The 27,231-nt window shown below is 45.5% G+C and overlaps 1 protein-coding gene across 1 annotated transcript in view; it reads left to right on the forward strand.

The window, feature by feature from the left end:
* The window catches only part of TENT4B (terminal nucleotidyltransferase 4B), a 114,659-nt gene that overhangs the window by 76,470 nt on the left and 10,958 nt on the right, over positions 1 to 27,231 (forward strand). Inside the window, exons 5-7 of the mRNA XM_033941711.1 lie at positions 2,413 to 2,520; positions 20,528 to 20,656; positions 22,787 to 23,000. Of these exons, the coding sequence (XP_033797602.1) occupies positions 2,413 to 2,520; positions 20,528 to 20,656; positions 22,787 to 23,000 (451 nt within the window). The remainder of the gene's footprint in view (positions 1 to 2,412; positions 2,521 to 20,527; positions 20,657 to 22,786; positions 23,001 to 27,231) is intronic.

Consider the following 27,231-nt stretch of genomic DNA (forward strand, 5'->3'; position numbering starts at 1 on the left):
GCTCTAGCAGGATACACATTTCAAATTTGACACATTGTAATCACAAAACAGAAAATAAAATTATTTTTTCTACCTTTTGTTGCCTGGTCATTATTCAAATCATGTTGGTCCCAGGCTCTGGTTTGTTTGTCTTCTGATAACTCTCTTGCCAGGGTCTCCTGCCCATTTGTTGTTTTGTTCTTTCTCCATGCTTACCATCCATCTTCCATCTCTATCCTCCCCTTCCATTTTCCTTTTTTCCCCAGGGGTCTGACATCTTTCTTTTTTTTCATCTCCATCCACACAGTCCAGCATTTCTCTAATGACCCCCCTCCTCCCCCTGCAGTCCTCTCCTCCATGGGATCTGATAAGGTATACTTGCACTCTTCGGGCCACTAGCAGAGGGAAAGTTTCCAGCTGCGGAAGGCAGCGTGTTTACTTCACTCACGCTGCCAGCGGCCTAAAGAATGAAAGAGCAGCTGCAGCAATGGATCCCACCATTCCCAGATCCACCATCTCTCCATTTCTCAACTACCCTTTCATCCAGCATCTCTCCCTCCTTCCCCACCATCCCAGGGTCCACCATCTTTTCCTTTCTCTTCCCAACTACCCTCCTATCCAGTATCTTTATCCCCCCCCCATCCACACCATCCCTTGGGTCAAACTTCTCTCCCTTTCTGTTCCTTCCCTCCCTGCATCCCATTGTCCACCATCTCTCTTCCTCTCCTCTGTTTTTAGACCTATTATTTCTTTCCCTCCCCCACCCTCAGTCCAGCATATGTCTGTCTTTTTGGACCCTCCCTATCCCTCCCTCCCTCCGTGTACTTAAAAATATAGGATAGTAACATAGTAAGTGACCGCAAATAAAGACCTGAATGGTCCATCCAAACATACACTCTATAATTTAATTTAAATTGTTCTTTTTCTTAGATATTTCTGGGCCAGAAACCCAGAGCTCTTATCTGGTATTGTGCATCTACTGGAGTCTCTGTTGAAGCTCACTCCAGCTCATCCTCAACTGAATGGCCATATACGTGACGCAGACTGTGCAAGTCTACCCTGTATTGGCCATAGTTCTTCAATATATATTTTTTGATTAAAGATCCTCTGTGTTCATCTCACGCCCTTTTGAACTCTGTCACCGTTTTCCTCTCCACCACCTCCCTTGGGAGTTCATTCTAAGCATCAACCACCCTTTCCATAAAGAAGAATTTCCTAACATTATTCTTGAGTCTACAACCCCTCAACCTCAGATTATGCCCTCTGGCCAAAGGCTGGCATGTTTCCCCCTTCTCCTCTCTACCATCGTCTGGCTTCCCCCTGGCCTCCCGGTCTCACCTTCAAAGCTTATTACGGCGTGCAGAAGATCGCTGGTGCTGTAGCTATCCTAATAGGCTGCCATCGGCCTCCGCTGCATGTTCCCTCTGTTGTGGTCCATCCCAGACCAAAACAGGATGTAACGTCTGAGAAGGGGTGGAACCACGGCAGAGGAACGTGCAGCAGAGACTGACAGCAGCCTATTAGGATCACTACAGCACCAGTGATCCTCTGCATGCCGTAATTAGCTTTGACAGTGAGACCAGGAGGCCAGATGACGGTAAAGAGAAGGGGGAAACATGTTTGCCTTCGGGGGGGCCCCTAAATCCATGGAGCCGAGGGTACCCAGCGCTGGTGCCTATGCAGCACTTCCCAACTGATACCCCCCCTCCCCGTCCCCTAAAGCAGAAGCAGCATAGGCAGCGCTTAGGACAGACTGTTTGCTGCCAAAGCGCTGCAGCTTCTTTAGTAGGCCCAAAGATAAGGGGAGGAGGGTTGGTCACCGAATCAGAAAGCCCAATTATTTAAAGAAAATGAATCAGTTCACCAAAGTGAATTGAGCAGCACTAGTACTAATCAACACGGTCACCCTGAGAGTTCGGATTTGGTTGAGGACCCCTTCTTCAGAAGGTCTTTTTAGCATGGCTTTGACCACCATTTTATTGCTGGGGTTCTGCAAGAGCAAAAAAAAAAAACAACCAAACTTTTTCCCCCCCCCCCCCCATCCCATCCATAGCTTCTTGGTCTGGTTACAGGACCATAGGATGCCCAGGCTCTTTCTGGATGCTCTTTCTGGCTCTTTCAAGCTATAGCTTTCTCCACTGGCTCTTGCTTTCAGCAGTTTTGAGCACCCTAAGACAGGACCCCAGTTCGTAAGTACGAGTCTGATGTAAATTGGATGTTGTTAACCTGGGAACTGCCTGTAATCATTGATCTATGACAGGGCTTTGCCTATAGCTAATGATTGCAAGTATGTTGTGTAGATAAGTGACGAGTACTGTTCATAAACCAGATTTTCACTGTGGTCATAATGCTCACTTGAGCTAAATTTATATGCCATTGAATATTAGAGTAACTTGTTTTATGTGACTGTAACTATATTGTTTTTTCCCATAGGTACCTATTATTAAATTGACAGATTCTTTCACTGAAGTAAAAGTTGACATCAGCTTTAATGTACAAAATGGAGTTAAAGCAGCCCAGCTTATTCGAGATTTTATCAAGGTTGGTTAATCTGTTTAACTTGAAACATTTCATGTTTAGCATAAAATACATTTAGTGCTTATAAAAGAAACTATAATACTGATAACACTGGTCAACAAAAAAAAGTTTTTCTTTGCTACTGAGAACTTAAGAAGTGTTCTTAGTTAATTTAATGGTGGGAGAGATGCTTGGATTTCTCAAGACAGATGGATAGTGAGAGAGAGAGGGAGACTTGTTACCAATAGGGGTGGAGGAGAGAGGAGGAAAAGTTGGACTCATGGAGGGACAGAGAGAGATGTTGGTTGGGAAATGTAATGAGGTCTAGAGCAGAGGAAGCATGCAGGAGGCAGAAATAAATAAATATTGGATGCACAGTCAGAAGGAAGTGCAACCAGAGACTCATGAAATCACCAGACAGCAAAGTAAAAATGATTTTATTTTCAATTTAGTGATCGAAATGTGTCAAGTTTTGAGAATTTATATTTGCGATCTATATTTTGCATTATATTTGTCTATTTTTCTATAGTTGTTACTGAGGTGACATTGCATATTTTAAAGTTTGCCTTGATCTCGTAGACTCCCCCAAATATAAATGAACATTTTTTCTGCGTATAGTATGCTTTCTATTTTTTTAATTTTGTGGTTACCATTATGTTTTAATAAGATTATATTGTATGTATATGAAAAATGGATGGAAGAAATTGCATTTCAATTAGTACTATTTTGGGGGTGGAGTCAGGGTGGAGCTTGGGTGGGGGTGCTCTTTTGGTATTTGTTAGACTTAGGGGGTACTTGGCTTGAAGAAGTTGAGAAACACTGGTCTATGAGGCTGGAGTTGACAATGTTTAGGCAGACTTCCTCAGCTGAAGTTCTTGGACTCAGAAGCATGGTCCCTCTTGTAGGAGGCATTCCATCTGATCTTACAAGAGGTGGAGTTAGTCCCAAAAAGTCTTGTTGGCTTTGGCAGAAATCTCGAAGGACGGGCGCTTATTTGGTCGATGAACAGTGAGGAAGCTAGGGCCGAATGGTTTGGTCCTGGCTGGCTCACGAGTTCCTGTATGATGTTCCTTCCGTGGCCTCTGGTTGATTGTGTCATTTGCCAGATAGCGATGCATCCCAGCCTGGTGTTTCTAGTGGCTCCGGATTGGCCTCACCGCCGTGGTATGCGGATCTCGTATGTCTTCAGCGGGACGAGAAGCTCTAGCTGCCCTTTTCAGCGATATATTTTCAGTCAGAGACTGATGCCCATGGAGAACCCACAGCATTGCTTTTGAGCACTCAGCTTTGATGAAGCACGGTTATTTGGAGGTACAGTGGAACCTCGGTTTGCGAGTAACCCGGTTTGCGAGTGTTTTGCAAGATGAGCAAAACACTCAGCAAACTTTTGACTCGCAAACCGAGCACTGCCCCGATAAACGAGCACTTACAGCCCAGGAAGCGCTGCTTCGGGGGATTCCTCTTCCGTCTTCTGGCCAGCCTTCCACGTCTGGTGCCTTCCGCAGGTTGGAGGACCTCTGTCTGGGCCTGCGTGGCTGGGTGCCGTCCCGCCTGCGCATTGCGTGTGACGTGCACAGCGTCAATCATTGGCGTTGTGCGCGGCTTGCGGGTGGGGCGGCGCTCGGCTCCGTGGGCTCGGGTGGGGGCTCTCCAGCATGCGGAGGGCATCCAACGTGGAGGGCTGGCCGGTGGATGGAGGAGGCATCCCTCTGAAGTGGCACTGTGGGGTTCTTCTTTGGATGACGGATGGAGGAGGCGGACGGAGGAGACAGCGCTGCAGCACCCGACAGGTACAGACCCCAGGTTCTGGAACGAATCGTCAGTGTTGCCACTATTTTCTATGGGGAACTTTGCTTTGATAAACGAGCATTTTGGATTACGAGCATGCTCCTGGAATGGATTATGCTCGTAATCCAAGGTACCAATATATTTATCTTAACTCTCTTGCACTCAAAGAAACCCTGTACTATGGCTTCTTATTACAAAACCTGGAAGGCTTTCCCACAGTGATGTTTTAGGGATCAGGTGGACCCTTAAAAGGCTCCCATTTTGGTAGTCCAATTAGCTAGCGGTTCTGCAAGGGCAGGAGTGAAGAAAGGGCAATTCACCGCTGGACCACCAGGGTACTTAAGGTACGTGGGGGAGGTGGGAGGGAGATAAAAATAATTAGAATCAGGCTAGGATAGTTGGCGAGAGGGATCCCTCGTCCCAGCCACTGCTGGACCACCAGGTCTCTTGGCAGTCCCGGTGGAGGCCTGCAGGGCATTGGGAGGGAGAGGGGTAAATGTACAGAACCTGGCAGGGAGGGGTGGGGGCTAGGTGTAGAGACTGGAGAGCAGGGGGAGGGAGTGAGTGAGGTGGCTGGATGCAGAGCCTTAGGATAGAGAGAGTGCCTCAGACAGGTCTGGGAGGGAAAGACACCACAACGTGTGCAGTGAGGCAGGAGGGAGGAAGAGTGTACATCACTTCTAAGTCCAGATTTTCAGGCAGTCCAGATATTGCAGTTTTTTAAGGGTCTAGATTTTTGGCATTTTGAATTTGTAATATAGTGGAGCATGGTTTGAATATAAAATACATCCTTTCAAATCTGACAATGGCATCTAATGATTTAGATACGCATATTATCACACTTAGGTTTGTTTTATTGTTCTTTCTAAATCAATGGTATGTTTGGGAACCACTCTATTTAAACTGCCTTTTCTGTTATATAAACATAGGAGTCTACTCAACTGTTGCAGAAGGATGTTAATCATATCTTTCAACTCTTCCTTCACTTGTGGAGTATAGTGCCCTCTCTAGGTTTTCCTTCTGAAAGCGTACTGAGAAGGTGCGTTCTGATTGATCTATTCAGTTTTATTATTTTCGGGTATTCTTTACCAATGGTTCCCAACCCTGTCCTGGAGGACCACCGCCAGTCAGATATTCAGGATAGCCTTAATGAATATGCATGGGGCAGATTTGCATTCCCGTCACCTCCATTATATGCAAATCTCTCTCATGCATATTCATTAAGGCTATCCCAAAAACCCGACTGGCTGGTAGTCCTCCAGGACAGGGTTGGGAACCACTGTTCTTTATCATTTAGTGAGGCTTAGGTGCCTAAAGATCCCCAATTTGGGGCTACTCTGCCTAGGAGAGGATGCAGATTCCACTCAGACAGTCTGCAGCTTTGTTCATTTTGGAAGCTTGGGGACTGTTCCCCTGTGAGCTAGCTTGCATTTGTGCTTTAGTGGGAGGATCTCAAAACTGATTTTTTTAAGGGTTATGGGGCCAGTGATAGGGTTTTAAAGGATTATGGGGCCCTCATCTCCAAAACCCTTGTCCCTGAATTTATTGAACTTCATGGGAGCCCCCACAGGATGTTTTTGGGGCTTATTTGATGGATCCAGGATGCTCTGTGCTGCCTGCATATATTCTAGCATTTGACTGTGGAGAGAGTCCTCCCCAGGAGACCTCCCTGCTGCTAAGGAATCTGACTCCCAGCCTGAGTGACCATGCAGACCAGGACTAGAAGGATTGGAGATTGGACTCCATGTCTTTACTTTCCCAATGCACAGTTTCTTGCCTGGAGGACTCAGGTTCTCTTTCAGGGACCAGAAGTCAGGAGGTGATAGTCCTACTCTACCAGCGAGAGGATCTCTCTGTGCAGTAGCTTTTCAAGTTGGCTACAGTGCCTCATGTTATTACGGATGTGCTCAGGGAATTAAAGCTGGTTCCTCAACAGCTGTTGACCTTGCAGTGCAGTCATGAGTGGCACAAATGTTCAGACTACTTTTTTTTTTCCTGCATTCCCAGACATCACCTTGCTGGTCATTGAACAGTGGGAGTCTCCAGAAACCTCCTTAAGGGTTGCCAAGACTATGTCTAAGCTGTATTCTATGGCTCCAGAATTTCAACAGCTGTTTACTCAGCCAAAAGTGGATTCCACAGTGGCTCAAGTGGCGAAGCATACATCCCTGCCTAGTGAAGAAGGTGTGATTTTTAAAGGACGTATAGGACCATAAGGTAGATGTGTTTAGGAGGCAATTTGAAGTGCGAACTTTGGGGATCAAAGCTACTGTGCTGCCTAATTTGTGATATGTGCCTATCACATCAGATTGTGGCGCAGTCTCATGGCAGAGGAGGATATGCCCCCAACTAATGTTGGAGGGGGGTGGATTATGGGCAGATGTTCTCTGACATCGGAGGCATGAGCAAAGTGTCGGTGTACAGCGTTGCTGCCTACAGGATGCTCTGGATCAGAGAATGGGCGGGTGATTCGGCCTCCAAGGCCACCTTAAGCAAACTGCCTTTTAAAGGGCAGATGCTGTTTGGAAAGGGATTGGACGACATCACAGCCAATCGTGTGGCTGTGTGGCAGATCGTCGTCCTAAGTCTCTGCCAGGCAACAGACTTCGCTGATCCACCAGGGGAGGCAAAGGCAATTTTCATTCCTCATGATGTTCTGCCAGTACTACACAGGTGCCTCTGCTCAAAGATCTTATCAGGGGTTCAGACATAGATTTGGCAGCTCCAGACGCCAGCAACCCCTCAGGGTCTCTCTTCAGCCTGGCTTCCAAGAAGATTCAGTAATGCCAAGGAAGCAGCCATGCTCCTGCACATTGGCGAAAGACTCATCACTTTGGAGAGTGTGGGAGCAAATTTCCTTGGACTGCTGGATTCTAGATCTTATTCTGGAGGGTCACAAGATTGAATTCTATCGCCTTCCCCCAGATTTCTTTGTGGATTCTCCAGTCAGACAGACAGAAAAGGAAACCAGGGTCTGAGTGAAAGTGCAAAGGCTACTAGACATTCAAGCTATAGAACCAGTTCTCAAAGAATAATCGTGGTCTGACAGATACTCCATAAAAATAATCAGGGTCTGACAGATACTCCAAAAAAGGCACTGGAGGCTGATTTTGGCCCTGAAATCTGTGAATGTGGCCCTGAAAGTACTGCGCTTCCACACGTAGACTGTCCAGTTAGTAATTGTGGCGGTGGCACCGAGCAAATTCTTAGCCTCCCTAGATCTGATGGAGACATACCTTCATATTCCATCATCCCAACCCACAGGAGATACCTGAGGTTCCATGTCCTGCAAAGGCATTATGACTTTATCCTTGGGTTAGCAACAGCTCTGTGCACCTTTACTAAGGGTATGGTGGTGGTCACAGCTCACCTCTGCAGGATGGGAATTCAGGTGCACCCTTACTTGGCTGATTACCTGGTCAGAGCCCTGTCAAAGACAGAGAGAAAGCAGGTGGTGCAACAAGTTATAGATCTCCTTCAGATTCTGGATTACATCATCATAGAAACATGAAAGCAGATTAGAGCACCAAGGGAAAAAGTGTAGATGGAGAAAAGAGGAGGTTCCAGGACAGAGCCCTGAGGTACGCCAACCGATAGTGGAATAGGTTGTCGGTGTTCTTGGATAATGCCACCGTGAATAGGCAAGGAGGCACCAAGAGTGCTTTGTCTGGAGGCTCAGATGATGATCAGATGGGTGGAAGCTTACCTTCAGGCATTCTCTGCAACCCATGAAACAGGAGTTGAAAACATGCAGGCTGACTTTTTCAGCAGTGCAGTGGTTAGTGCTACAGCCTTAGTATCCTGAGGTTGTGTGTCCCTGGGCAAGTCACTTTAATCCTTCACTGCCCCAAATACACTAGACAGATTGTGAGCCCACCAGGACAGATAGGGAAAATGCTTGAGTACCTGTATGTAAATCGCTTTGAATGTGGTTGTATATCTACAAATAGGCTCTATACAAGTCCCTATCCCTTATCCCCTAGAGACTGAGGAGAATGGTCACTGTCTCAAAGAGCATTTGATCTCATTGTGCAATGCTGGGGAAGTCCAGAGATGGATTTAATGGCTTCAGCCAAAAACACAAAGGCGACTCGCTTCTACAACCAAAAAGATGAACCAGGAAGTACAGGGTTGGGCGCTTTGGTTCAGTCCTGGCCAGAAGACAGGCTGCTTTGTGTTCCTGCCATGGCCCATGGTGGGCTGGGTCATTCACAGAATTGCGACCCACCTAGAATTTGTGATCCTGTTAGCCCCAGATTGACCTCGCTGGCCATGGTATGTGGGTCTAGTACGACTCCAGTGGGACTGATGCATTAAGCTACTGGTTCATACGGGTCCAAGCCACATGGAGAACCCAGATCACTGCGGTCTTATAGCATGGTCACTGAGCTCTCTACCTTAATACACAGAGGATATTCGGAGGTAGTCATTTCTACTCAGAGCTAAAAAGCCTTTGACTTTTGCAGCCTGCACTAAGTCCTGGAAGGCTTTTCAGCTGTGCTACTCCAAAGATAATGTGGAGCCTTTTAAAGCTCCAGTTCTGATGACTTTTTCCTTGGACAAGCAGGTAGCATATTCCCATATTCGGGTGACATTATCCACGGAGCTTGGTGTGGATAGTGCTAAAAGTGTACTGTCATTTTAAACTTTTTAAGAAGCTTTGAGACTACCCGAATCGCACACACTTGAGTGCCTTGATGTCTGATGTCAGTTCGTGGTTCCTCAGTTTGTTGTTTTCCACGGAGCAAAGAATTTGTGTTTGGACTCTGTCCATACAAGTTGCCTTCCAGTCAACATTTTCTTAGCCGTCTTGTCTCGCCTCGTTTTCTTTTTTTTTTTTTTTGTTGCTAGTGTTTTATTTCTTTGTTCTTATTTTTGCTTGGCATTTTTTCTCCTCGCATTTTCGATGTTCAAACTCCTCAGTTGGGCCTTTGGGCCGGTTTCCCTCCGGGAATTTTTTTCTTCTCTTATTTACAATCTCGGCGTTGCAACCATTGCACTTTATGACCTTGCTGCTGAGAGTTTTCCTCTCATGTTGAAACCGCCTAGTGGGTTTAAGAAGTGCTCTTGTTGCCAACGGCCCACATCCTAGTAACATAGTAGATGACGGCAGATAAAGACCCGAATGGTCCATCTAGTTTGCCCAACTTGATTCAATATAAAAATTTGTTGGAGTTGTTTTTTTTTTTTTTTTCTTTTCTCTTTACCTATTTCTGGGCAAGAATCCAAAGCTCTGCCCGGTACTGTTCTTAGGTTCCAACTACTGAAGTTTCCATCAAAGCTCACTCGAGTCCATCTACACCCTCCCAGCCATTGAAGCCCTCCCCAGCCCATCCTCCCCCAAACGGCCATATAGACACAGACTGTGCAAGTCTGCCCAGTACTGGCCTTAGTTCTTCAATATTTACTATTTTCTGATTCTAGATCCTCTGTGTTCATTCCACGCTTTTTTGAACTCCGTCACCGTTTTCCTCTCCACCACCTCTCTTGGGAGTGCATTCCAGGCATCCACCACCCTCTCCGTAAAGAAGAATTTCCTTACATTGCTCTTGAGTCTCCCACCCCTCTGATTTTACCATTTTCCTTTCTCTGGAAAAGATTTTGTTCTACGTTAATACCTTCCAAGTATTTGAACGTCTGAATCGTATCTCCCCTGTCCCTCCTTTCCTCTAGGGTATACATATTTAGGACTTCCAGTCTCTCCTCATACTTCTTTTGTTGCAAACCTCCTATCATTTTCGTCACACTCCTCTGGACTGCTTCGAGCCTTTCTGTGTCCTTCGCCAGATACAGTCTCCAAAACTAAACACAATACTCCAAGTGGGGCCTCACCAACGACCTGTACAGGAGCATCAACACCTTCATTCTTCTACTGGTTACGCCTCTCTTTATACAGCCCAGTATCCTTCTGGCAGCAGCCACCGCTTTGTCGCACTGTTTTTTTCACCTTTAGATCTTCAGACACTATCACCCCAAGGTCCCTCCTCCCCATCCGTTGCAGATCTTCACAATTCCCCTGTGTTTTCATTACTCTGAACAACTTCGTATCGTCCGCAAATTTAAGCACCTCACTCATCATACCTATGTCCAGATTGTTTATAAAGATGTTGAAGAGCACGGTTCCAAGCACTGAGCCCTGCGGCACCCCACTGGTGACACTCTTCCAGTCCGAGCTTGTACCTCTTGACCTGACTTCAGTAGATTTCACTCTTTCTGTACCAGTATAGGCCATTATAACTGCTTCCAGAAAACCTTCTACTCAGCAATGCTATTGATTCAAGTGGGCACACTTTACTTTTTGGTGTAATCTATCACATGGATCCCTCCATATCTTCTATTCCTTCGGTGTCATTTATTCAACTCTGAACTTAAAACCACTATGGTCAGAGTTCACCTCAGTGCTATTAGTGCATACCATGCTCCTTTCAATAATAAACCTGTAGCCATTCACCCACTTCTTTCTTAGCTTATGAAAGGACTGTTGAACTCAAAACCTCCACTAAAGCTGCCTTCAGTTATCTGGAATCTCAATGTAGTCCTCACCAGCCTGATGAAACCTCCATTTGAACCTATGGCAATCACTGATCTTAGGTTTCTCACTTGGAAAGTGATCTTAGTGGAGCGCATGAATTGGTGAGGGAAGTTAATGGTGCTAGGGCTGCTTGATATGTGATCTAACATGATCAGATTTGATATAATCCCTGGAATAAGTTTACATAGGAAATCCAATACTAACTTTAAAAAAGGAGACTATGATAACATGAGGAAAATGTTAAAAAAGAAACTTAAAGGTGCAGTTGCAAAAGTCAGAAATATACATCAGGTGTGGATGTTTAAAAATTCCATCCTAGAAGCCCAGAATAGATATATTCCATGTATTAAAAATGGAGGAAATAAGCCCAAACGGCAGCCGGCATGGTTAACGAGTGAGGTGAAGGAAGCTATTAGAGCTAAAAGAGAATCCTTCAAAAAGTGGAAGAAGGATCCGACTGAAAATAATTGTAAATAATACAAGGAATGTCAGGTCAAATGCAAGACGCTAATAAGGAAATACGAAGAGAGATCTTGAAAAGAAGATTATGCTGGAAGCAAAAACACAGTAAAAACTTTTTTGGGTATATTAAAAGCAAGGAGCCAGGAAGAGAATTGGTTGGACCTCTAGACGACTGAGGGATAAAAAGTGCTCTTAGGGAAGACAAGGACATAGTGGAGAGAATAAATGAATTATTTGCTTCGGTCTTCACTGAGGAAGATGTGGGGGAGATACCGGTGCCAGAAATTATATTCAGTTCTGATGAATCAGAGAAACTCATACAAATCTCTGTAACACTGGATGATGTAATGGGTCAATTTGACAAATTGAACAGTAGCAAATCACCTGGACCAGATGGTATACATCTCAGAGTACTGATAGTATTGAAAAATGAATTTGCAGAGCTATTGTTAGTAACTTAATTTTTCTTTAAAAACCAGCATAGGAGATCACGTGAAGCCCTGAGCCGAGGCAGACGCTGGCTGCCTGAGCTCCCAGGCCTCGAGTCCCGAATCACCCTGTTGCCTGCCGTCGGAGGTGCCTCGGGGGATAGCGCTTTGCAGCGCTGAGTGCGCTTATAGTATGGACAGATTTCTGTCCTCTCCCACGCCGCAGTTGTCCACCCGCACCCAGAAAAAAGATCGGGAACGCCCGCAGCACGGCGCGGACAAAATGGCGCCGGTCACCCCCACCACGGCGATTCAGCAAATAGCGCCGGAGGCGCTGACGGCCTTAACACAGGCGGTGACAGTGGCAATGCAGCCCAGCATTGATAAACTCTCTGAGCAGCTTTTAAAACTGGAAAATATGCTTACAGAAACTGCCAGCCGGACAACGGCCTTGGAGACCCGGGTTTCAAACATAGAAGACACGCAGCAGACCCACGACACCACGTTGCAGGAACTACAGGCTCTGACCCAAAAACAAGCAGAAAGACTGGATGATCTGGAAAACAGATCCAGGAGGTCTAATTTACGTTTTTTGGGCATTCCAGAAACAGTACCTGGGCCAAAGCTACTTCAGGTAATGGAGGCCTGGTTGTCCAGCACCTTTTCTTTGAAAGAGGGCTTGGGGCCCATTCGCCTGGAAAGGGCACACCGGCTGGGCAGGGAGCAGGCACGTGAGACGAGGCCTCGCATGGTAATAGCCAAACTTTTAAACTACAATCACAAAGTGGAAATTTTGCGCAAATATAAACAGCTCAGAGAGACTTTATCATTTGAGGAGTCTGAGGTGCGTATCTTTCAGGACTACTCCGTGGCCTTAACTCAGCGCAGGAAATAGTTCTACCCAATTTGTTCCTCTCTGGCTGACAAAAAAGCACGTTTTCTTTTTCTGTACCCGGCCACTTTGAAAGTTTACCACCAGGGACAATGGCACATTTTTGAAGTGGCGGCTGAGGCGGATCTATATGTGAATACCCAGGTGCTACCTCAGTCGGACCTTACTTGAGTGACCACGTGAAGCGTGCTGGTACCTACTGTCTGCTATTGTGTGCCTTTGGACGTGCAACTGCTGGACACCAGGCTCTCCTGGTTTAGGAGAAGCGTGCTGTTCCCCTACTTTGGCTGTTTCTTGATACTTTAGTTCCAGTTTACTAACAATGTTATATTATATGGTTTTCACTCAGAGACTGCTATTTGAATATATGGGGATTTCCCATTGTTTTTTCCTTATATAGGCTAACATTCTGCTCCATGATTTTTTTCACTGTATGGGGTCTCGGGGCCCGGAGTGGCATGATTTTGTGATCTTTCACACCTTTGGGACTGTCTAGGGACGGCCCCATGGTTGTGACTGTACTTGTACGAAAAGGGGGCAGGTGGGGATGGGAGAGAGGGGTGGGCTGGGGTTTAAGGGGGGGGGAGTCCTTTGCTTCTGTGGTTGATTTTGGAATTTGTTGGATTGCTGGAGAGTGTGGGTTCAGAAACTGCAGCGAGCCTCAGGTCAGTTGCATTATCTACTGTACTGCTGACGCTCGGGCAGGCCCTAAGCGCCTTGTGGCTGCCCTGGGTGGATTCTGTTTACACATGGTATATTTTCTGTATGTACATGCCCTTTTCATACCTGCTGGCTAACAATCTGAGAATAGCGTCCTGGAATGTTTCAGGCGTTACCTCCCCTATAAAAAGAACAAAAATTCTAACACACCTCAAACGACACAAGGTAGACATAGTCTGTTTGCAGGAAACTCGTTTGACGGAGTTGGAACACCAGAAGTTGAGGAGGTCCTGCGTGGCCACAGTATATGCTGCCTCCTCTACTCATAAGTGTGCAGGGGTAGCGATATTAATTAGTAAGACCTTACCATACACAGCAAGGGTGGTAGCCTCTGACCCGCAGGGCCGATACATTCTGTTGCAGATGTCAGTAGGCACATACTCTTTTTACATCATGAATGTATACGCACCCAATATATATGACCATTCCTTTATTGAGGGCATTGCGGCATTACTTCTTGGGCGTTTTACTGATCCGGTATATGTAGCAGGTGATTTCAACCAGGTTCTTGACCCGACTTGCAATCGTTCTCAGCCAGGAAAGAATACATGTATCTCCCAAACAAGAGGTCTACCCTATCTTTGTGCTAATCTGGTTTAGTTGACCCATGGAGAATTCTCCATACTACTGAACGGGATTATAGTCACCGATCCCGGGCACACAACACACAATCTAGAATAGATTATATTCTTATCTCGACCAGAGCATTTTTAAATGTGGATGCAGCGGTGATAGGACCTGCGGCGATCTCAGACCATGCGCTGATCTGGCTTGATGTGAACGTGGGCTTTGGCCTGCGGGGACTGGTACGCTGGCGTTTTCCTAGCTATTTATTCTCTGATGATCATTTTAAAAAGTATTTGACAACTAAGTGGGATGACTTCCTCGCCTTTAATGGCCAGCATTGCAATAATCCGACACTGTTTTGGAGCACTGCTAAGGTGGTGCTCAGAGGGGACTGTATCGCTTACATAATAGCGTGCAACCGTCGTTTGTCACGGGGTATACTTCGGTTAGAAAAAGAACTTGCCCTAGCCAAACGTCACTATACCCAATTCCCGACCCAAACCTCTAGGGAACACTTGATCTCGGTGGAAAGGACCCTTACTTCTTATATCCATGAGCGCACGGTGAAAATGCTATTGTATCAAAAATATCGCTATCACCGCTATGGTAATCACGCAGGGAAGTTATTAGCACGATTAACCACTCAGGCTCGAGGTCATCGCTATGTCTTGGGATTGCGGGATGGCCTGGGCTGTCTCCAACACACTACTGACCACATTGTGCAGATTTTTCAGTCCCACTTTCAGAGGGTATATGGCCGCCAGGACTCGGGAGCATCACCCCTCATTAGGGACTATTTAGTGGATTCTGGTTTACTGCCGTTCTCTGACTCGGACATTGCGTTCCTCAATGCACCCCTTACCCCTAAAGAATTACATAAAGCCATCCAGGGTCAACGGAATTTTTCTGCTCCAGGGCCGGATGGGTTCACGGCAGAATTTTATAAATTATTATCAGGGCAGCTTGTTCCCTACCTACGGGACTACTACTGCCAGGTAACACAAGATGGGCAGTTTCCCGTAGCAGCAAATGAGGCATTAATTACGTTGATATTGAAACCTGGCAAAGATAGTACGGCTCCCGAGTCCTATCGACCAATCTCCTTGCTAAATGTGGATATTAAAATACTTTCCAAAATATTAGCCGACAGACTAGCGACCCTTCTTCCTGATATCATTGCATCAACACAAGTGGGATTTGTAAAGGGAAGGCAAGTGGTGCATAATGTACGTAAAGCACTGTTATCTTTAGCTCACACTCAATCTCATAACATTCCGATGCTATTGCTTAGTCTGGATGCTGCACAAGCATTTGACCAGGTCAATTGGACATACCTTTTTGAGGTATTGAAATACATGGGTATCTCTGGCTGGTACGCTTCAGCGTTACACACATTATATTCGACACCTACAGGCCCCGCCCTCAGGAGGGACCTATGGCTCCCGGGCCTATTCTGATTGGCCCAGGCGCCTTAGGCCCCACCAGTAGGCAGAGCTTTGGGACGGATGGGCCAATCCGGCCTCATTCCGTCGTTGGCTGCCTGCCGGACAGGCGGGTTTGGCTCCCGTCTGTCCGGCCAACTACACAAAGGTACGGGGAAGGGGGGTGGGAGTGTCGTGGGGGTCGGCCAAGGGGGTCGTGGGTCGGCTGGGGGGGGCGGTCGGAGGTTCTTGGGTGGGGGGGGGGCGGTCGTTGGGGGGAGGGGGGTTTGCGTCGAGGGCAGGAGGGCCTGGGATCCCTCCTGCCCGTAATGTAGTGCGGGGTGGGGGTAGGGGGTCGCCATGGCCAGGAGGGTTTGGGCTCCCTCCTGGCCCGATATTGTCAGGGAGTTGGGGAGTCGGCGGGACAAGAGGGCTTGGGCTCCCTTTTGCCCCGATTGTGTCGGGGGTGCCGCGGTTGGCTGGGGCAAGAGGGCTTGAGCTCCCTCTTGCCCCGATCGTGTCGGGGAGTCGGCGGGGCAAGAGGGCTTGACGTTAGAGAAAGGGCAAACCGCCGGAAGAGGAAGCAGCACAGGCGCAGGGCTCACGGAAGGGCCGGGACCGCCAAGAGGAAGCAGCAGGACACCGGTAGGAGCTTCTACATGATGGGGGGGGGGGGTCGGGGGGCTGTGGGGGTGCGAGCGGTCCTTCAGGGTGGGGGTGCGGGTGGGAGTGCGTGCGAACGGTCCTTCGGGGTGGGGGTGCAGGTGCGTGCGAGTGGTCCTTCAGGGTGGGGGTGCGAGCGGTCCTGCGGGGGGGGGGGGGTGAATCGGACGTCGGGGGGGGGGGGGGAACTATGTAAAAAAAATTTTGTACAACGCGCTCATGCGTATAACGCGCAAGGTTATACGCGGTTTGTAAAAACCACGTATAATGCACGCGTTATATGCGAGAAAATACGGTAGATGTCATCGTTGAGGATATGTTGAAACCCTCATCTGAATGTGCGGCAGCTTCTAAGAAAACAAATAGAATGTTAGGAATTATCAGGAAAGGAATGGTACAGCCATACCTCTAATACTGTGTGCAATTCTGGTCGGCCTATCTCAAAAAAGATATAGTAGAATTAGAAAAGTTATTGCGAAGGGCGACGAAAATAAGTGATGAGTTGACTTCCCTATAAGAGGCTGGTGGTAATTGTCTCAGCAAGAAGGGTCTTGGAATTGCAGGCACTCTTATGCAGAGAGCAATACTTCAGGATCATAGAGGCAGGGATTATCCTACGCACGGTATTTTCTTTTTTACAGAAGGTTGTTTCGGCCTTTCATGTCAATCAAGAGGTCCGTCTACCTGCATTTGTCTACAGGTTCAACCAAGCAGGATTAAATTTTGCAGAGACTGGACATACGGAGAGTTTTATTCAACTGTTTGGACATACCAATGACTTTTGTCTTTCCAATCTTTTGTCTTTTTGTTCTAACCAAGTTTCAAGTTTAAATTTATTTGATATACTGTAAATACAACCACAGTTAATCTAAGTGGTTTACAATAATAATATATTAAAAATAAAAAGACATAGTAAGGGAGGCAATGAACAAAAACAAAAATACAACCAACATACAAATAAAAAATGGGTACAAGGGAGATAAAGAAAGGGAAGGTTAAAATAAAAACAAAAAAATGTTGGGAAAAGAGTGCACCAGTCAGTCAAGATGAGGCAGACCAGCTTCCAAAGCATCTATTGCCAGATGGATTTGTATGGCAATCTCGTCAAAGTATGTTGCCTTTGGCAAACAGCTGCCTTTTCTCTCAAAGCTCATTTGACTAGAAGTGTGATGGCTTACTAGGCAGAGATCAGGGCAGAGCTGCCTGAAGAGATCTGTAGAGCATCTACTTGGACTACTCTCTGTAACTTTACCAGATTCTACAGAGTGGACGTGGTGACTTAGGAGAACACCACTTTTGGGTCCTTGGTTTTGAGCACAGGCTCATCTGTCCCACCATAGGCCTTGCCACTTCTTTTATATGTCACCTAGAGGAGTGTTCTTCTACTGCCGGTCCGCAGACTGGTGTCAGTCCGCAAAAATTTCCGGCCAGTCCATGAAGAATTAGTGTCCCCGTTCTTCCTTCCAGCTTGGCTGCTCCATATCTTCAGTACCAGCTGCACTTGTTTGCTGGGACAGCGCACAGTGGCTCTTGCATTCTGCATGTGGCATAGAGAGAGAGGGGAGTGAGGAAGAGAAGGATGAGAGGGAGAAATGTTGGATATGGTGGTGGAGAGGTAACATAGGGACAGATTGAAGGGGCTGCAAAGGGGAGGAATGTTTGACATAGTGGTGGAGGGAGAGGTGTGGCATGGTGCTGGAGAGGGGTGATAGAAGGAGAAATGTTGGGCATGGGGGTGGTAGGCAATAGTGAAAAATGCTGAACATGATCCAGGGGATATGAGAGGGGAAAATGTTGGATATGGCAGTAGAAGGAGTGGGAGAGATGCACCAATTTTAAACAAGTAGATAGAGATTTAATGGTAGACATTCAGAATATATCTAAAAAAGGGGAAGTCTTGCTAATAGGTGATTTTAACATGCTGGATGTTGATTGAGGTATCCCTATTGCAGGGTCTTCCAAAAGTAGTGAGATTCTGGATTCTGTACAAGGAAAACTGTTCCAGCAGTTGGTAATGGAACCCACACGGGATGGGGTCATTCTGGATTTAGTGCTTACAAATGAAGAAAGTATTTCTGATGTTAGTGGGTGATCATCTGGCATCCAGTGATCACTGCATGGTACGGTTTAATATTAAGATGGGTATAGAGAGGGCTCATTCAAAAGCAAAGGTTCTAGACTTTTAAAATACTAACTTTGTTCGGAAGGGGGTTTATGTCAAGGAATTATTGTCTGGATGGGAACGTCTGGAAGGGGTGGAAATAATAATAATAACTTTATTCTTCTATACTGCCACAATCTTGCGACTTCTAGGCGGTTTACATTCAAGAGAGCTGGACATTCAGCGATTTACAGTATGCAGATAGGCAGATGGAAGTACAGAGTACAGAGACTTTAAGAAAGCGAAATTACAAAATATACTGTTTGCTAAGAATTTCAGAGAGGACCTGTTAAAGAAAGGTCGCGAATTTCAAAAACAGCGAAAATTACAATATACAGTTTGTTTAGAATTTCAGAGGGGACATATTAGAAGAAAGGTCCCGAAATTACAAATACTGTTCGATTAGGATTTCAGAGGGCATATTGGGAAAGTGAAATGAACAGTGTTCGGTGAGATTCTGTTAGGTGATATATATGTCAAATAAGGTAGTTTTTATGAGTTTTCTAAAAGCATTGTAGGTCAGTTCAGCTTTATTAATGTAGTTGTCTAGCCAATGTTGTTGTTTGTTTGCTTGGTACATGAAAGTTCTGTCCAGAAAGGTTTTGTATTTACAATTGGTAATGATTGGGTATGCAAAAAGATAGTTGTTTCTGGTTTGTCTTATAGAGGGTTGTGTACTTGAGGAGCTAGTTAAAATAAAGATAGACAAAGCAATGGAGCCGGATGGTGTATATCCTAGGGTTCTGAAGGAACTTAGGGAAGTTCTGGTAGCTCCGCTGACCGACCTTTTTAATGAGTCTAGAGTCGGGAGTAGTAATGGAGGACTGTTGAAGGGCAGATGTAGTCCCTCTCCACAAAAGTGGAAGTAAGGAAAAAGTAGGAAATTACAGGCCGATAAGTCTGACTTCTGTGGTAAGCAAATTATTGGAAACGCTTTTAAAACGGAGAATGGTCAAGTTTCTAGAATCCTGTGGATTACAGGACCGGAGGCAACATGGATTCAGTAGAGGTAGGACTTATCAGACAAATCTGATCAATTTCTTTAACTGGGTGACCAGAGAATTGGATAGAGGATGTACGCTAGATGTGGTATATTTAGATTTTAGCAAAGACTTTGACAGTTTTCCACACAGACTTCTAATAAATAAACTGAGTGTCTTCCGGATGGGTCCCAAAATGACGGGCTGGGTCAAGAACTGGTTGAGTGGAAGACGACAGAGGGTACTGATCAATGGAGATCGATCTGAGGAAAGGGATGTTACCAGTGATGTGCCTCAAGGTTCTGTTCTTGGGCCTGTTCTTTTTAACATTTTTATAAGCGATATTGCTGAAGGGTTGTCGGGTAGGATTTACCTCTTTGCCGATGATACCAAAATCTGCAATAGAGTAGACACGCCAGATGGTGTGAATAACATGAAGAAAGACCTGGCGAAGCTTGAAGAATGGTCTGAAATTTGGCAGCTAAAATTTAATGCTAAGAAATACAAGGTCATGCATTTGGGTTGCAAAAACCCAAGGGAAGAGCTTATGTGCACAACAACAGAGCGGGACTTGGGTGTGATTATATGTGATGATCTTAAGGTGGCCAAACAGGTTGAAAAGGTGACGGCGAAAGCTAGAAGGATGCTAGGTTGCATAGGGAGAGGAATAGCTAGTAGGAAAAAGGAGGTATATGCCCCTATAAAAGACTTTTGTGAGACCTCATTTAGAATATTGTGTACAATTCTGGAGGCCGCACCTTCAAAAAGATATAAAAAGGATGGAGTCATTCCAGAGGAAGGCTACTAAAATGGTGTGTGGTCTTCATCATAAGGCGTATGAGCACAGACTTAAAAATCTCAATCTGTATACTTTGGAGGAAAAGCGGGAGAGGGAAGATATGATAGAGACGCTTAAATACCTACGTAATGTAAATGCGCATGAGTTGAGTCTCTTTAATTTGAAAGGAAACTCTGCAATGAGAGGGCATAGGATGAAGTTAAGAGGTGATAGGCTTTGGAGTAATCTAAGGAAATACTTTTTTATAGAAAGGGTGGTAGATGCATGGAATAGTCTCCCAGAAGAGGTGGTGGAGACAGAGACTGTCTGAATTCAAAAGGGCCTGGGATAGGCAGGTGGGATCTCTCAGAGAGAGGAAGAGATAATCGTTTCTGTGGATGGGCAGATTATGGCCTTTATCTGCCATCATGTTTCTATGTTTCTAACCTACAGACTCCAATGTGTATTAACAGAAAGATTATCCAGGTAAGAACCTAATCTACCATTCTCTTAAGAGGTAACAAAGGTATAAGCATGTAACAGATACGAACACATAAGTATATTCTGTATGCTTTCCCTCTTGTTTATCTATAATTGTTCAGCAATTTTTCTAATTTGTTTTTTTTGTTTCTGTCATAGAAATATCCTGTACTCCCATATTTGGTTTTAGTACTGAAACAGTTCCTATTGCAGAGAGACCTTAATGAAGTATTTACAGGTGGAATTGGCTCCTATAGTCTATTTTTAATGGCTGTTAGTTTTCTACAGGTAAGTTGACTAAGAAGTTTTATTTGATAGGGGAAGGAAAAATAAATTGTAAACTTTTTTTGTTAAATTTTGTGGCTACATTTAATGGGTCCTTCCTAGCAGAATACCAATTCTTAAGAGTTGGGACAGCTCATGTTTGATCATTCTTAAATTTTGAAATACAGGCATGTTTTTATGCAGCTAGGCTTAGGCAACACCAGATGTGATCATTTGGAAAAACTATGCACTTTAAATTTTAGAATGGATCACAAAATGAGTGCTGGGTTAGAAGAGGGAATCTACCACTACTTATTTTTATAGCACTACTAGATAAATGCAGCATTGTATATTAAACATCAAGACACAGTCCCTGCTCAGGTACTTAAGCATTTTTCCCTGTCTGTCCCAGCGGGCTCACAATCTATCTAATGTACCTGGGGCAATGGGGGGATTAAGTGACTTGCCCAGATTCACAAGGAGCAGCATAGGTTGCTGAGGCTGTAGTTTTAACCACTGCGCCACACATTAGACTGCCCCTCCTGCCAGCGGCTCAAAAGGCAAGAATCCTTTAGACTCGCTTGACTCATCTGTTGAGGGGGTATTCCTTTGGATACAAAGAAGTGGATTGTAGTGACCACATAGGTCAGTCTTAGGGGTTTGGAGCTTTTTGGGGCCTGTGATTAGCACAGGGTTGATGATCAATTTGTACGGCTGGAGCTCTTCCCCACTCTGGATAGAAGAGCAATGGGAGTGATATCTTGGAATGCTAGTGTAAGTCAACAAGCTGGGTGGGGGGAGGGGTCATGAGGAGCCTGGGCAGAGAGCCTACTTTATAATATCAGCAGTCCCCATTGCAGGCCAGGATAATGGCCATGCAGATGTTCTCAATTGGTCCATCTTGGAAATGGAGGAATGGGACTTAAACCTGGACAGGTAGGGGAAGCTGGTTTGATCTGAAGGCCTTGAGCCATGACACCAAGTCAGCTTGGTTCTTCAGTTGCAGAAGAAATTTGGCTTTGATAGTATCAGTGTACTGGAGTTTTCCTGGCAGGAGCTGCTCTGCATATTTTTTCCTTGACCCTTAATTTGGAGAATGCTGCACAAAGTAGCCTAGCACCTCTTCTTTGATTGCTCCAGACAGGCCTTGGAAGCCTTGGTTCATAGATTTGGTATGTCTACTAGCAGGCACACCCTGGCCTTTCCTAGGGATCAAGCTCTCCTCTAGCAAGGGCAAGTAGAAATGAAAGATCAGATCATGAGATGAGGGCTTGCAGCCTTACAGATTCTCTTCTAAAGGCCTGTAAGACATGCAACTTGCTTAGTCTGTAATGTACCTTGAATGTCTAATATAACTGACTTCTATGTGTCTACTGTAATCTACTGTGAACGTGCTTTTGTAACCCGTTCTGTGCTCATGGGAGGATGGGATAGAAATAGAAATAAATAGTCTGTTTGGGTGTGGAAAGTTTTGAATGCTGGTTTTCTAAGTGTTCCCTATAACTGCCTATGCCACTGTCTAGTTGACTCCATGCACACACTGAAACCTCTTAGGGAAGCACATCCTGTTCATGGTCTCACAATTTCATAAACAGGAAGTATTGTCAGAGGTTTGGGTGTACTTACAGTGCCAGATGGACACTGGAGAAAGCAGAGGCACTTGATCTTTCACTGATGGGCTTGGGGATCCCTGCCAGCCATGGTAGTCCTTGTGCATTGTGGTTGGGCTTGGGTTTTTGGAGGGGCCTGTGTCTCTGGCTCACAAGTGACTGCACTGTGGTGGTGAATAAATTTAACTTCAAACCAGTAATTTTGAATTGAAACGGGTTATAAGGCTATTGCTTCTAGCTTGTAATTTTTGTATCAGTATTTCTATTTTGGCTATATTTTAAAATGGAATACGAGATGATTCCTAATAGCATTTTTTCACACAGATATAGAAAACTGCTTGCTGTAAAGATTTGTACTCAAATCCCAGCCTGAATATTTTATTTTATTGTACTATGCTATTATATAGGCTTTGTGTTGCCACAACAATTCACTAAAAGACCAATGGAAATCCATCATGCTTGGATATCCATAATGGTGAATAGGAGATCTTGGGATACACAATTCAATAAGTGATCAAGCTGTTTTGTTTTCTGTATTATCTAGCTTCATCCCAGGGAAGATGCCTGCAGTCCTGATGCCAACTATGGTGTTCTTCTAATAGAATTTTTTGAGTTGTACGGGCGACACTTCAACTATCTTAAGACAGGCATCAGAATAAAGGATGGTGGGTCATACGTGGCAAAAGATGAGGTTCAGAAGAATATGCTAGATGGATACAGACCATCCATGTTGTACATTGAAGATCCATTACAACCAGGTAATGAATACCATTGGTGTATTGGTAAGCTAATTTAAATGAGTTAATTGGGCAACCAGTTTTGTAACAGGCCAGAACATAACTTCTGGTATAACAGAAACTCCATTCCTGAATATGTGGGTAGTCAATCCCTTCTCGCAATAATTTTTGTAGGGAGCTTAATTAGAATTTTTTTTGCTCCACCTCCCATCTTCTGGACTATCTAATTCCTCAATTGTCTCTCTACAAACAAGATGATAAGAGCCGGTCTTTTCTGCTCATGTGTACTTTTCAATTATATTCTGTTTTTTTTGGACTGTTTGCGAGGCTTTTCGGTGCTGCAGGGGATGTTGTGGGAGAGCGCAGGTTCTGAGGTTTAGGGTAGAGAATGACACGGGAAAAAACTTGTCCCTGTTCCCTTAAACCATCTGATCCCATCCGCACAAGCCTCGAATAGTTATGATTTTATTTTGAACTTATTTTATTAAAGTATAAAAAGAAACAATATTCTGTACAGTTGTCATTTTATAAACACAAATAATACAGAGCAAGGATCAACAAACCCCTGCCTCCCCTCCCCTTCACAAATATCCCCTCCACTATCAAGAAAACTGAATAAGCCAAATTACTCCAGAATGCTACACAGAAAAATCATGATAACAGAATACCACAGTTACACATGACAGGAATAGTGTTAAGGGAGTGCAATTAGGGCAGCTGCCCCCTGGTCAGAGAGAGTCCTAAGCCAGCTGGAAGCTAAAGAAGCATGGCCTGGTCTTTGTGATCCCTAGTTATGTCTAGCAGGATACATATTTCAAATCTGATATATTCTAATCACAAAATAGAAAACAAAATTATTTTTTTCTAACTTTTGTTGTCTCATCATTTTATTCTTCAAATCATGTTGGTCTTAGGCGCTGGTCTCTGTTTTCATTTGTCTTCTTTTAACTCACTTGCCAGGGTCTCCTGACGATTTGACATTTCTTCTTTCTCCATGCTCACCATCCATCTTCTATCTCTTTGTATGTATTATTCCCCATGTTCAGCATCTCCCTTCTCTATGTCTCCTATATGTCCCTTTCTAGTATTTCCCCGGTATCCATCTCCCTGCCTTCATCATCTTACCATTCTGTGATTCCCCTCCCTCTGTTTACAGTATCGCTCCGCTATATCCCTATACCCCCTGTCCAGCATCTTCCTTCTGCATTCTTATTTTCCCCCATGTCTAGCCATCTTATCTCTGTGTCCATATACCCTCCCATGTGTAGCATTACTCCTCTGTGTCCATATACCACCCCCATGCAGATGTAGCATTCCCCTTTTTGTCCCTGTTCCTATGCTCCCATTCATGCCCACGATCTCCTTCCCCTCTTTTTGTATATCTCCCTGTGTTCAGCTTCTCCCCTCTTATTCCCTTACATCAATGTGTCTCACACTCTTTCCTCCCTTCTCCACTATGTTCAATATTTCACTCATTCTTTCTTCATCCCCTTAGTTCAGTTTTTCTTTTCCTCATCTCTCTTCCTCCCTACAGATACTGCACTTCTGTCCCTTCCCTCTAGCCCCCTTCCCATGGGTCCAACACATCTATCCCCATCCATCCCCTCCATTCAGCACCCAGGTGTGGGTCTGGCACCTCTCCCTTTCCTCCAGCTGCACTCTACCCACCACATGGGCCCAGCACCTTTTTCCTTCCCCCTCCACCAGACCAGATCCAAGCAACTGTCTCCCTTCCCTTCAGCTCCAGCCAGTCCAGCAGCCCAACTAACCCCCTCCCTTCTTTGAGGGTGCAGCAGCAGCTCCTCTCTTGAGTTCAGCAGCCCCCCAATCACTGGTTCAACAGCCCCCTCCCTCGCTCCTGATCATGGGTCAAAACTGTTGCAAAAAATATATATATCCCTTGGGTTGGCCCCTTTGCCTCAGAAGATTCGTGGATGAAGAAGCAGGCAACATCAGATGCAGAGCTGCTCTGGGACCTTCCAGCCAAGTCCCTCCTTCCGATGTAACTTCCTGCGGACCTTCACCACACTTGCTCATAGTGGGCATGCAAGTCCATCTGTATCTGGACAATTGGCTAATAAGAGCCCAGTCCAAATCCAAAAGCAGACTAGTGGTTCACAGAATAATCAAGTGTTGCAGAAGCTGGGCTGAGTGGTCAGTTTCGGAAGAGTCACCTGGAGCTAACGCATATCTTGGAGTATCTGGGAGTACAGTTCAACACAAGGGAAAACTGTGTAACTCCTGGAATCCCATAGAGAGAAGCTTCTGCATCAGATACAGGAGTTTCAGAGTGAGTCTGCTCAAATGGCCTGGTATTATTTGCAGGCATTGGGATCAGTGGTTGTAACCATGGACGCAATCCCCTGGACAAGAGCGCACTTGGGTCTGCTCTAAGATAAACGCCTCTCCTGATGGTGCCCTCGGAGGGATACACTTCTCCAGAAGCTGCCTTGGACAGTGGAAGCTCGTCACAGTCTAGCCTGGTGTTTGGAACCCTGGTCTCTCACCAGAGTAGTAGTTCTTTGCATCTCTTCATGGGTGACTGATGAAGGACGCCAGCCTCTAAGGCTGGGGTCACAATGTGAGGGGCATCCATTTCAGGGATACTGGTTCTCTTCCCAGAGGAAGTGGTCGATCAACCGCTTGAAACTTCAAGCTATCCGGCTGGTGCTTCTAGAGTTCATAGGAGAACAAAGTGGTACAAGTTTTCTCAGACAACGCATCAACGGTGGCCTATGTCAATTGCCAGGGGTGCACCAAAAGCACTGTTCTATGCTTGGAAGTCCAAATGCTGTTTTGATAGGTGGACTCCCATTTTCGGACACTCGCAGCAGCACATATGTTAGGAGTGGATAGTGTGCAAGCGGATTTCCTCAATCAGAAGACCCTGGATCCTGAGGAGGGTTTACTGTCTCAGAAAGACTTCACCTGCATTGTGAATTGGTGGGGGCACCTGACATTCGATCTGATGGCATTAGCAGCTGACAGGAGGGCAGTTTGGTTCTTCAGTTGAAGACACAAGCCAGGAAGCAAAGGCCTGGATGCCCTTCTGTGACCTTGGCCAAAGGCAGGTCTTTATGTCTTCCCTCCGTGACCCATGATAGGTTGTCTTTTCACAGGATTATGATGTACCAGGGGCTGGTGATTCTAGAAGTACCAGACTGGCTTAGGTGACCGTGACATACAGACCTGGTCCATCTGCAAAGGAATCAAAGTCTCAAACTTCCCTCTCATCTCCAGCTGCTCATGCAGGGTCCAATTGCCCTGCAGGATCCAGAATGCTTTGGTCTTACGGCATGGCTCTTGAGCGCACAGTGCTAGCATATAAAGACTATTCATTTAGGTGGTCTCCAAGCTTCTAAGATGTAGGAAGAAGGTGACTATAGCAGCATATGCAAAAGCCTGGGGTATCTAGAGGTTACAAACACATTTCGATTGTCATATCATCTATTTGTATTGGCTGGTGCTGCCCATAAAGATCAATCAGCCTCTGTAGCAACCATTTCAAGATGAATCCATACAGTCATTTCTTCAGTCTGTATCAGAAGTGGAAAATGTCCGTCTATATCCGTAAAGGCACACTCTTTTAGAAGCATAGCTTTCTCATGGGCGGAATCTGTGGTGGTGTCCCTAGTCTGTAGAACTGCCACTTGGTCTTCTCTCCACATGTTCAAAATGTTTTACAGGGTGGACATGGCAGCCAAACATGAATCTGCATTTGGATCTTCAGTTCTGACAAAAGGCTCATCTGTCCCACCCGAAACTCGAGGGACTGCTTCGATACATTCCACATGTTAAGGAATGGAGTGTCTTCACACTAGAAGGAAAGATTATGTTCTTACCTCAATAATCTTCTTTCTAGTATACAAATACTCCATTCCCGATGCCTGCCCTGTCAGATGTTCATTTGCCTGCTTACTGACCCAAAGGTGCCGGGGATTCCAGACATCTTGTTTCTTTCCTTTGTCCAGCCTTGACAAGAACAGAGGATGTGACTGTTGCGTTGAAGAAACTAGGGGGGTATCTATGAAATCTACCACATTTTTTAGTACTGGTGGTGCTCCAGTTGGTGACTTGTTTGTTTTTCACCTTGTTATGTATTGCAAATGGTTAAGTTTTGTGTATCTGTTTTATGTTTAATGGTATGAGCAGAACAGACATGTTTATCAGTGAGTGTCCCCATACCCCTCCCTCTTCTGTTTCCCCTCCAGGGCTTGACCATCTGCTTTGGTATGAACTGTAATTGGAGGAC

Source organism: Geotrypetes seraphini, chromosome 4, assembly GCF_902459505.1.
Source record: "Geotrypetes seraphini chromosome 4, aGeoSer1.1, whole genome shotgun sequence".
Taxonomy (NCBI): Eukaryota; Metazoa; Chordata; class Amphibia; order Gymnophiona; family Dermophiidae; genus Geotrypetes; species Geotrypetes seraphini.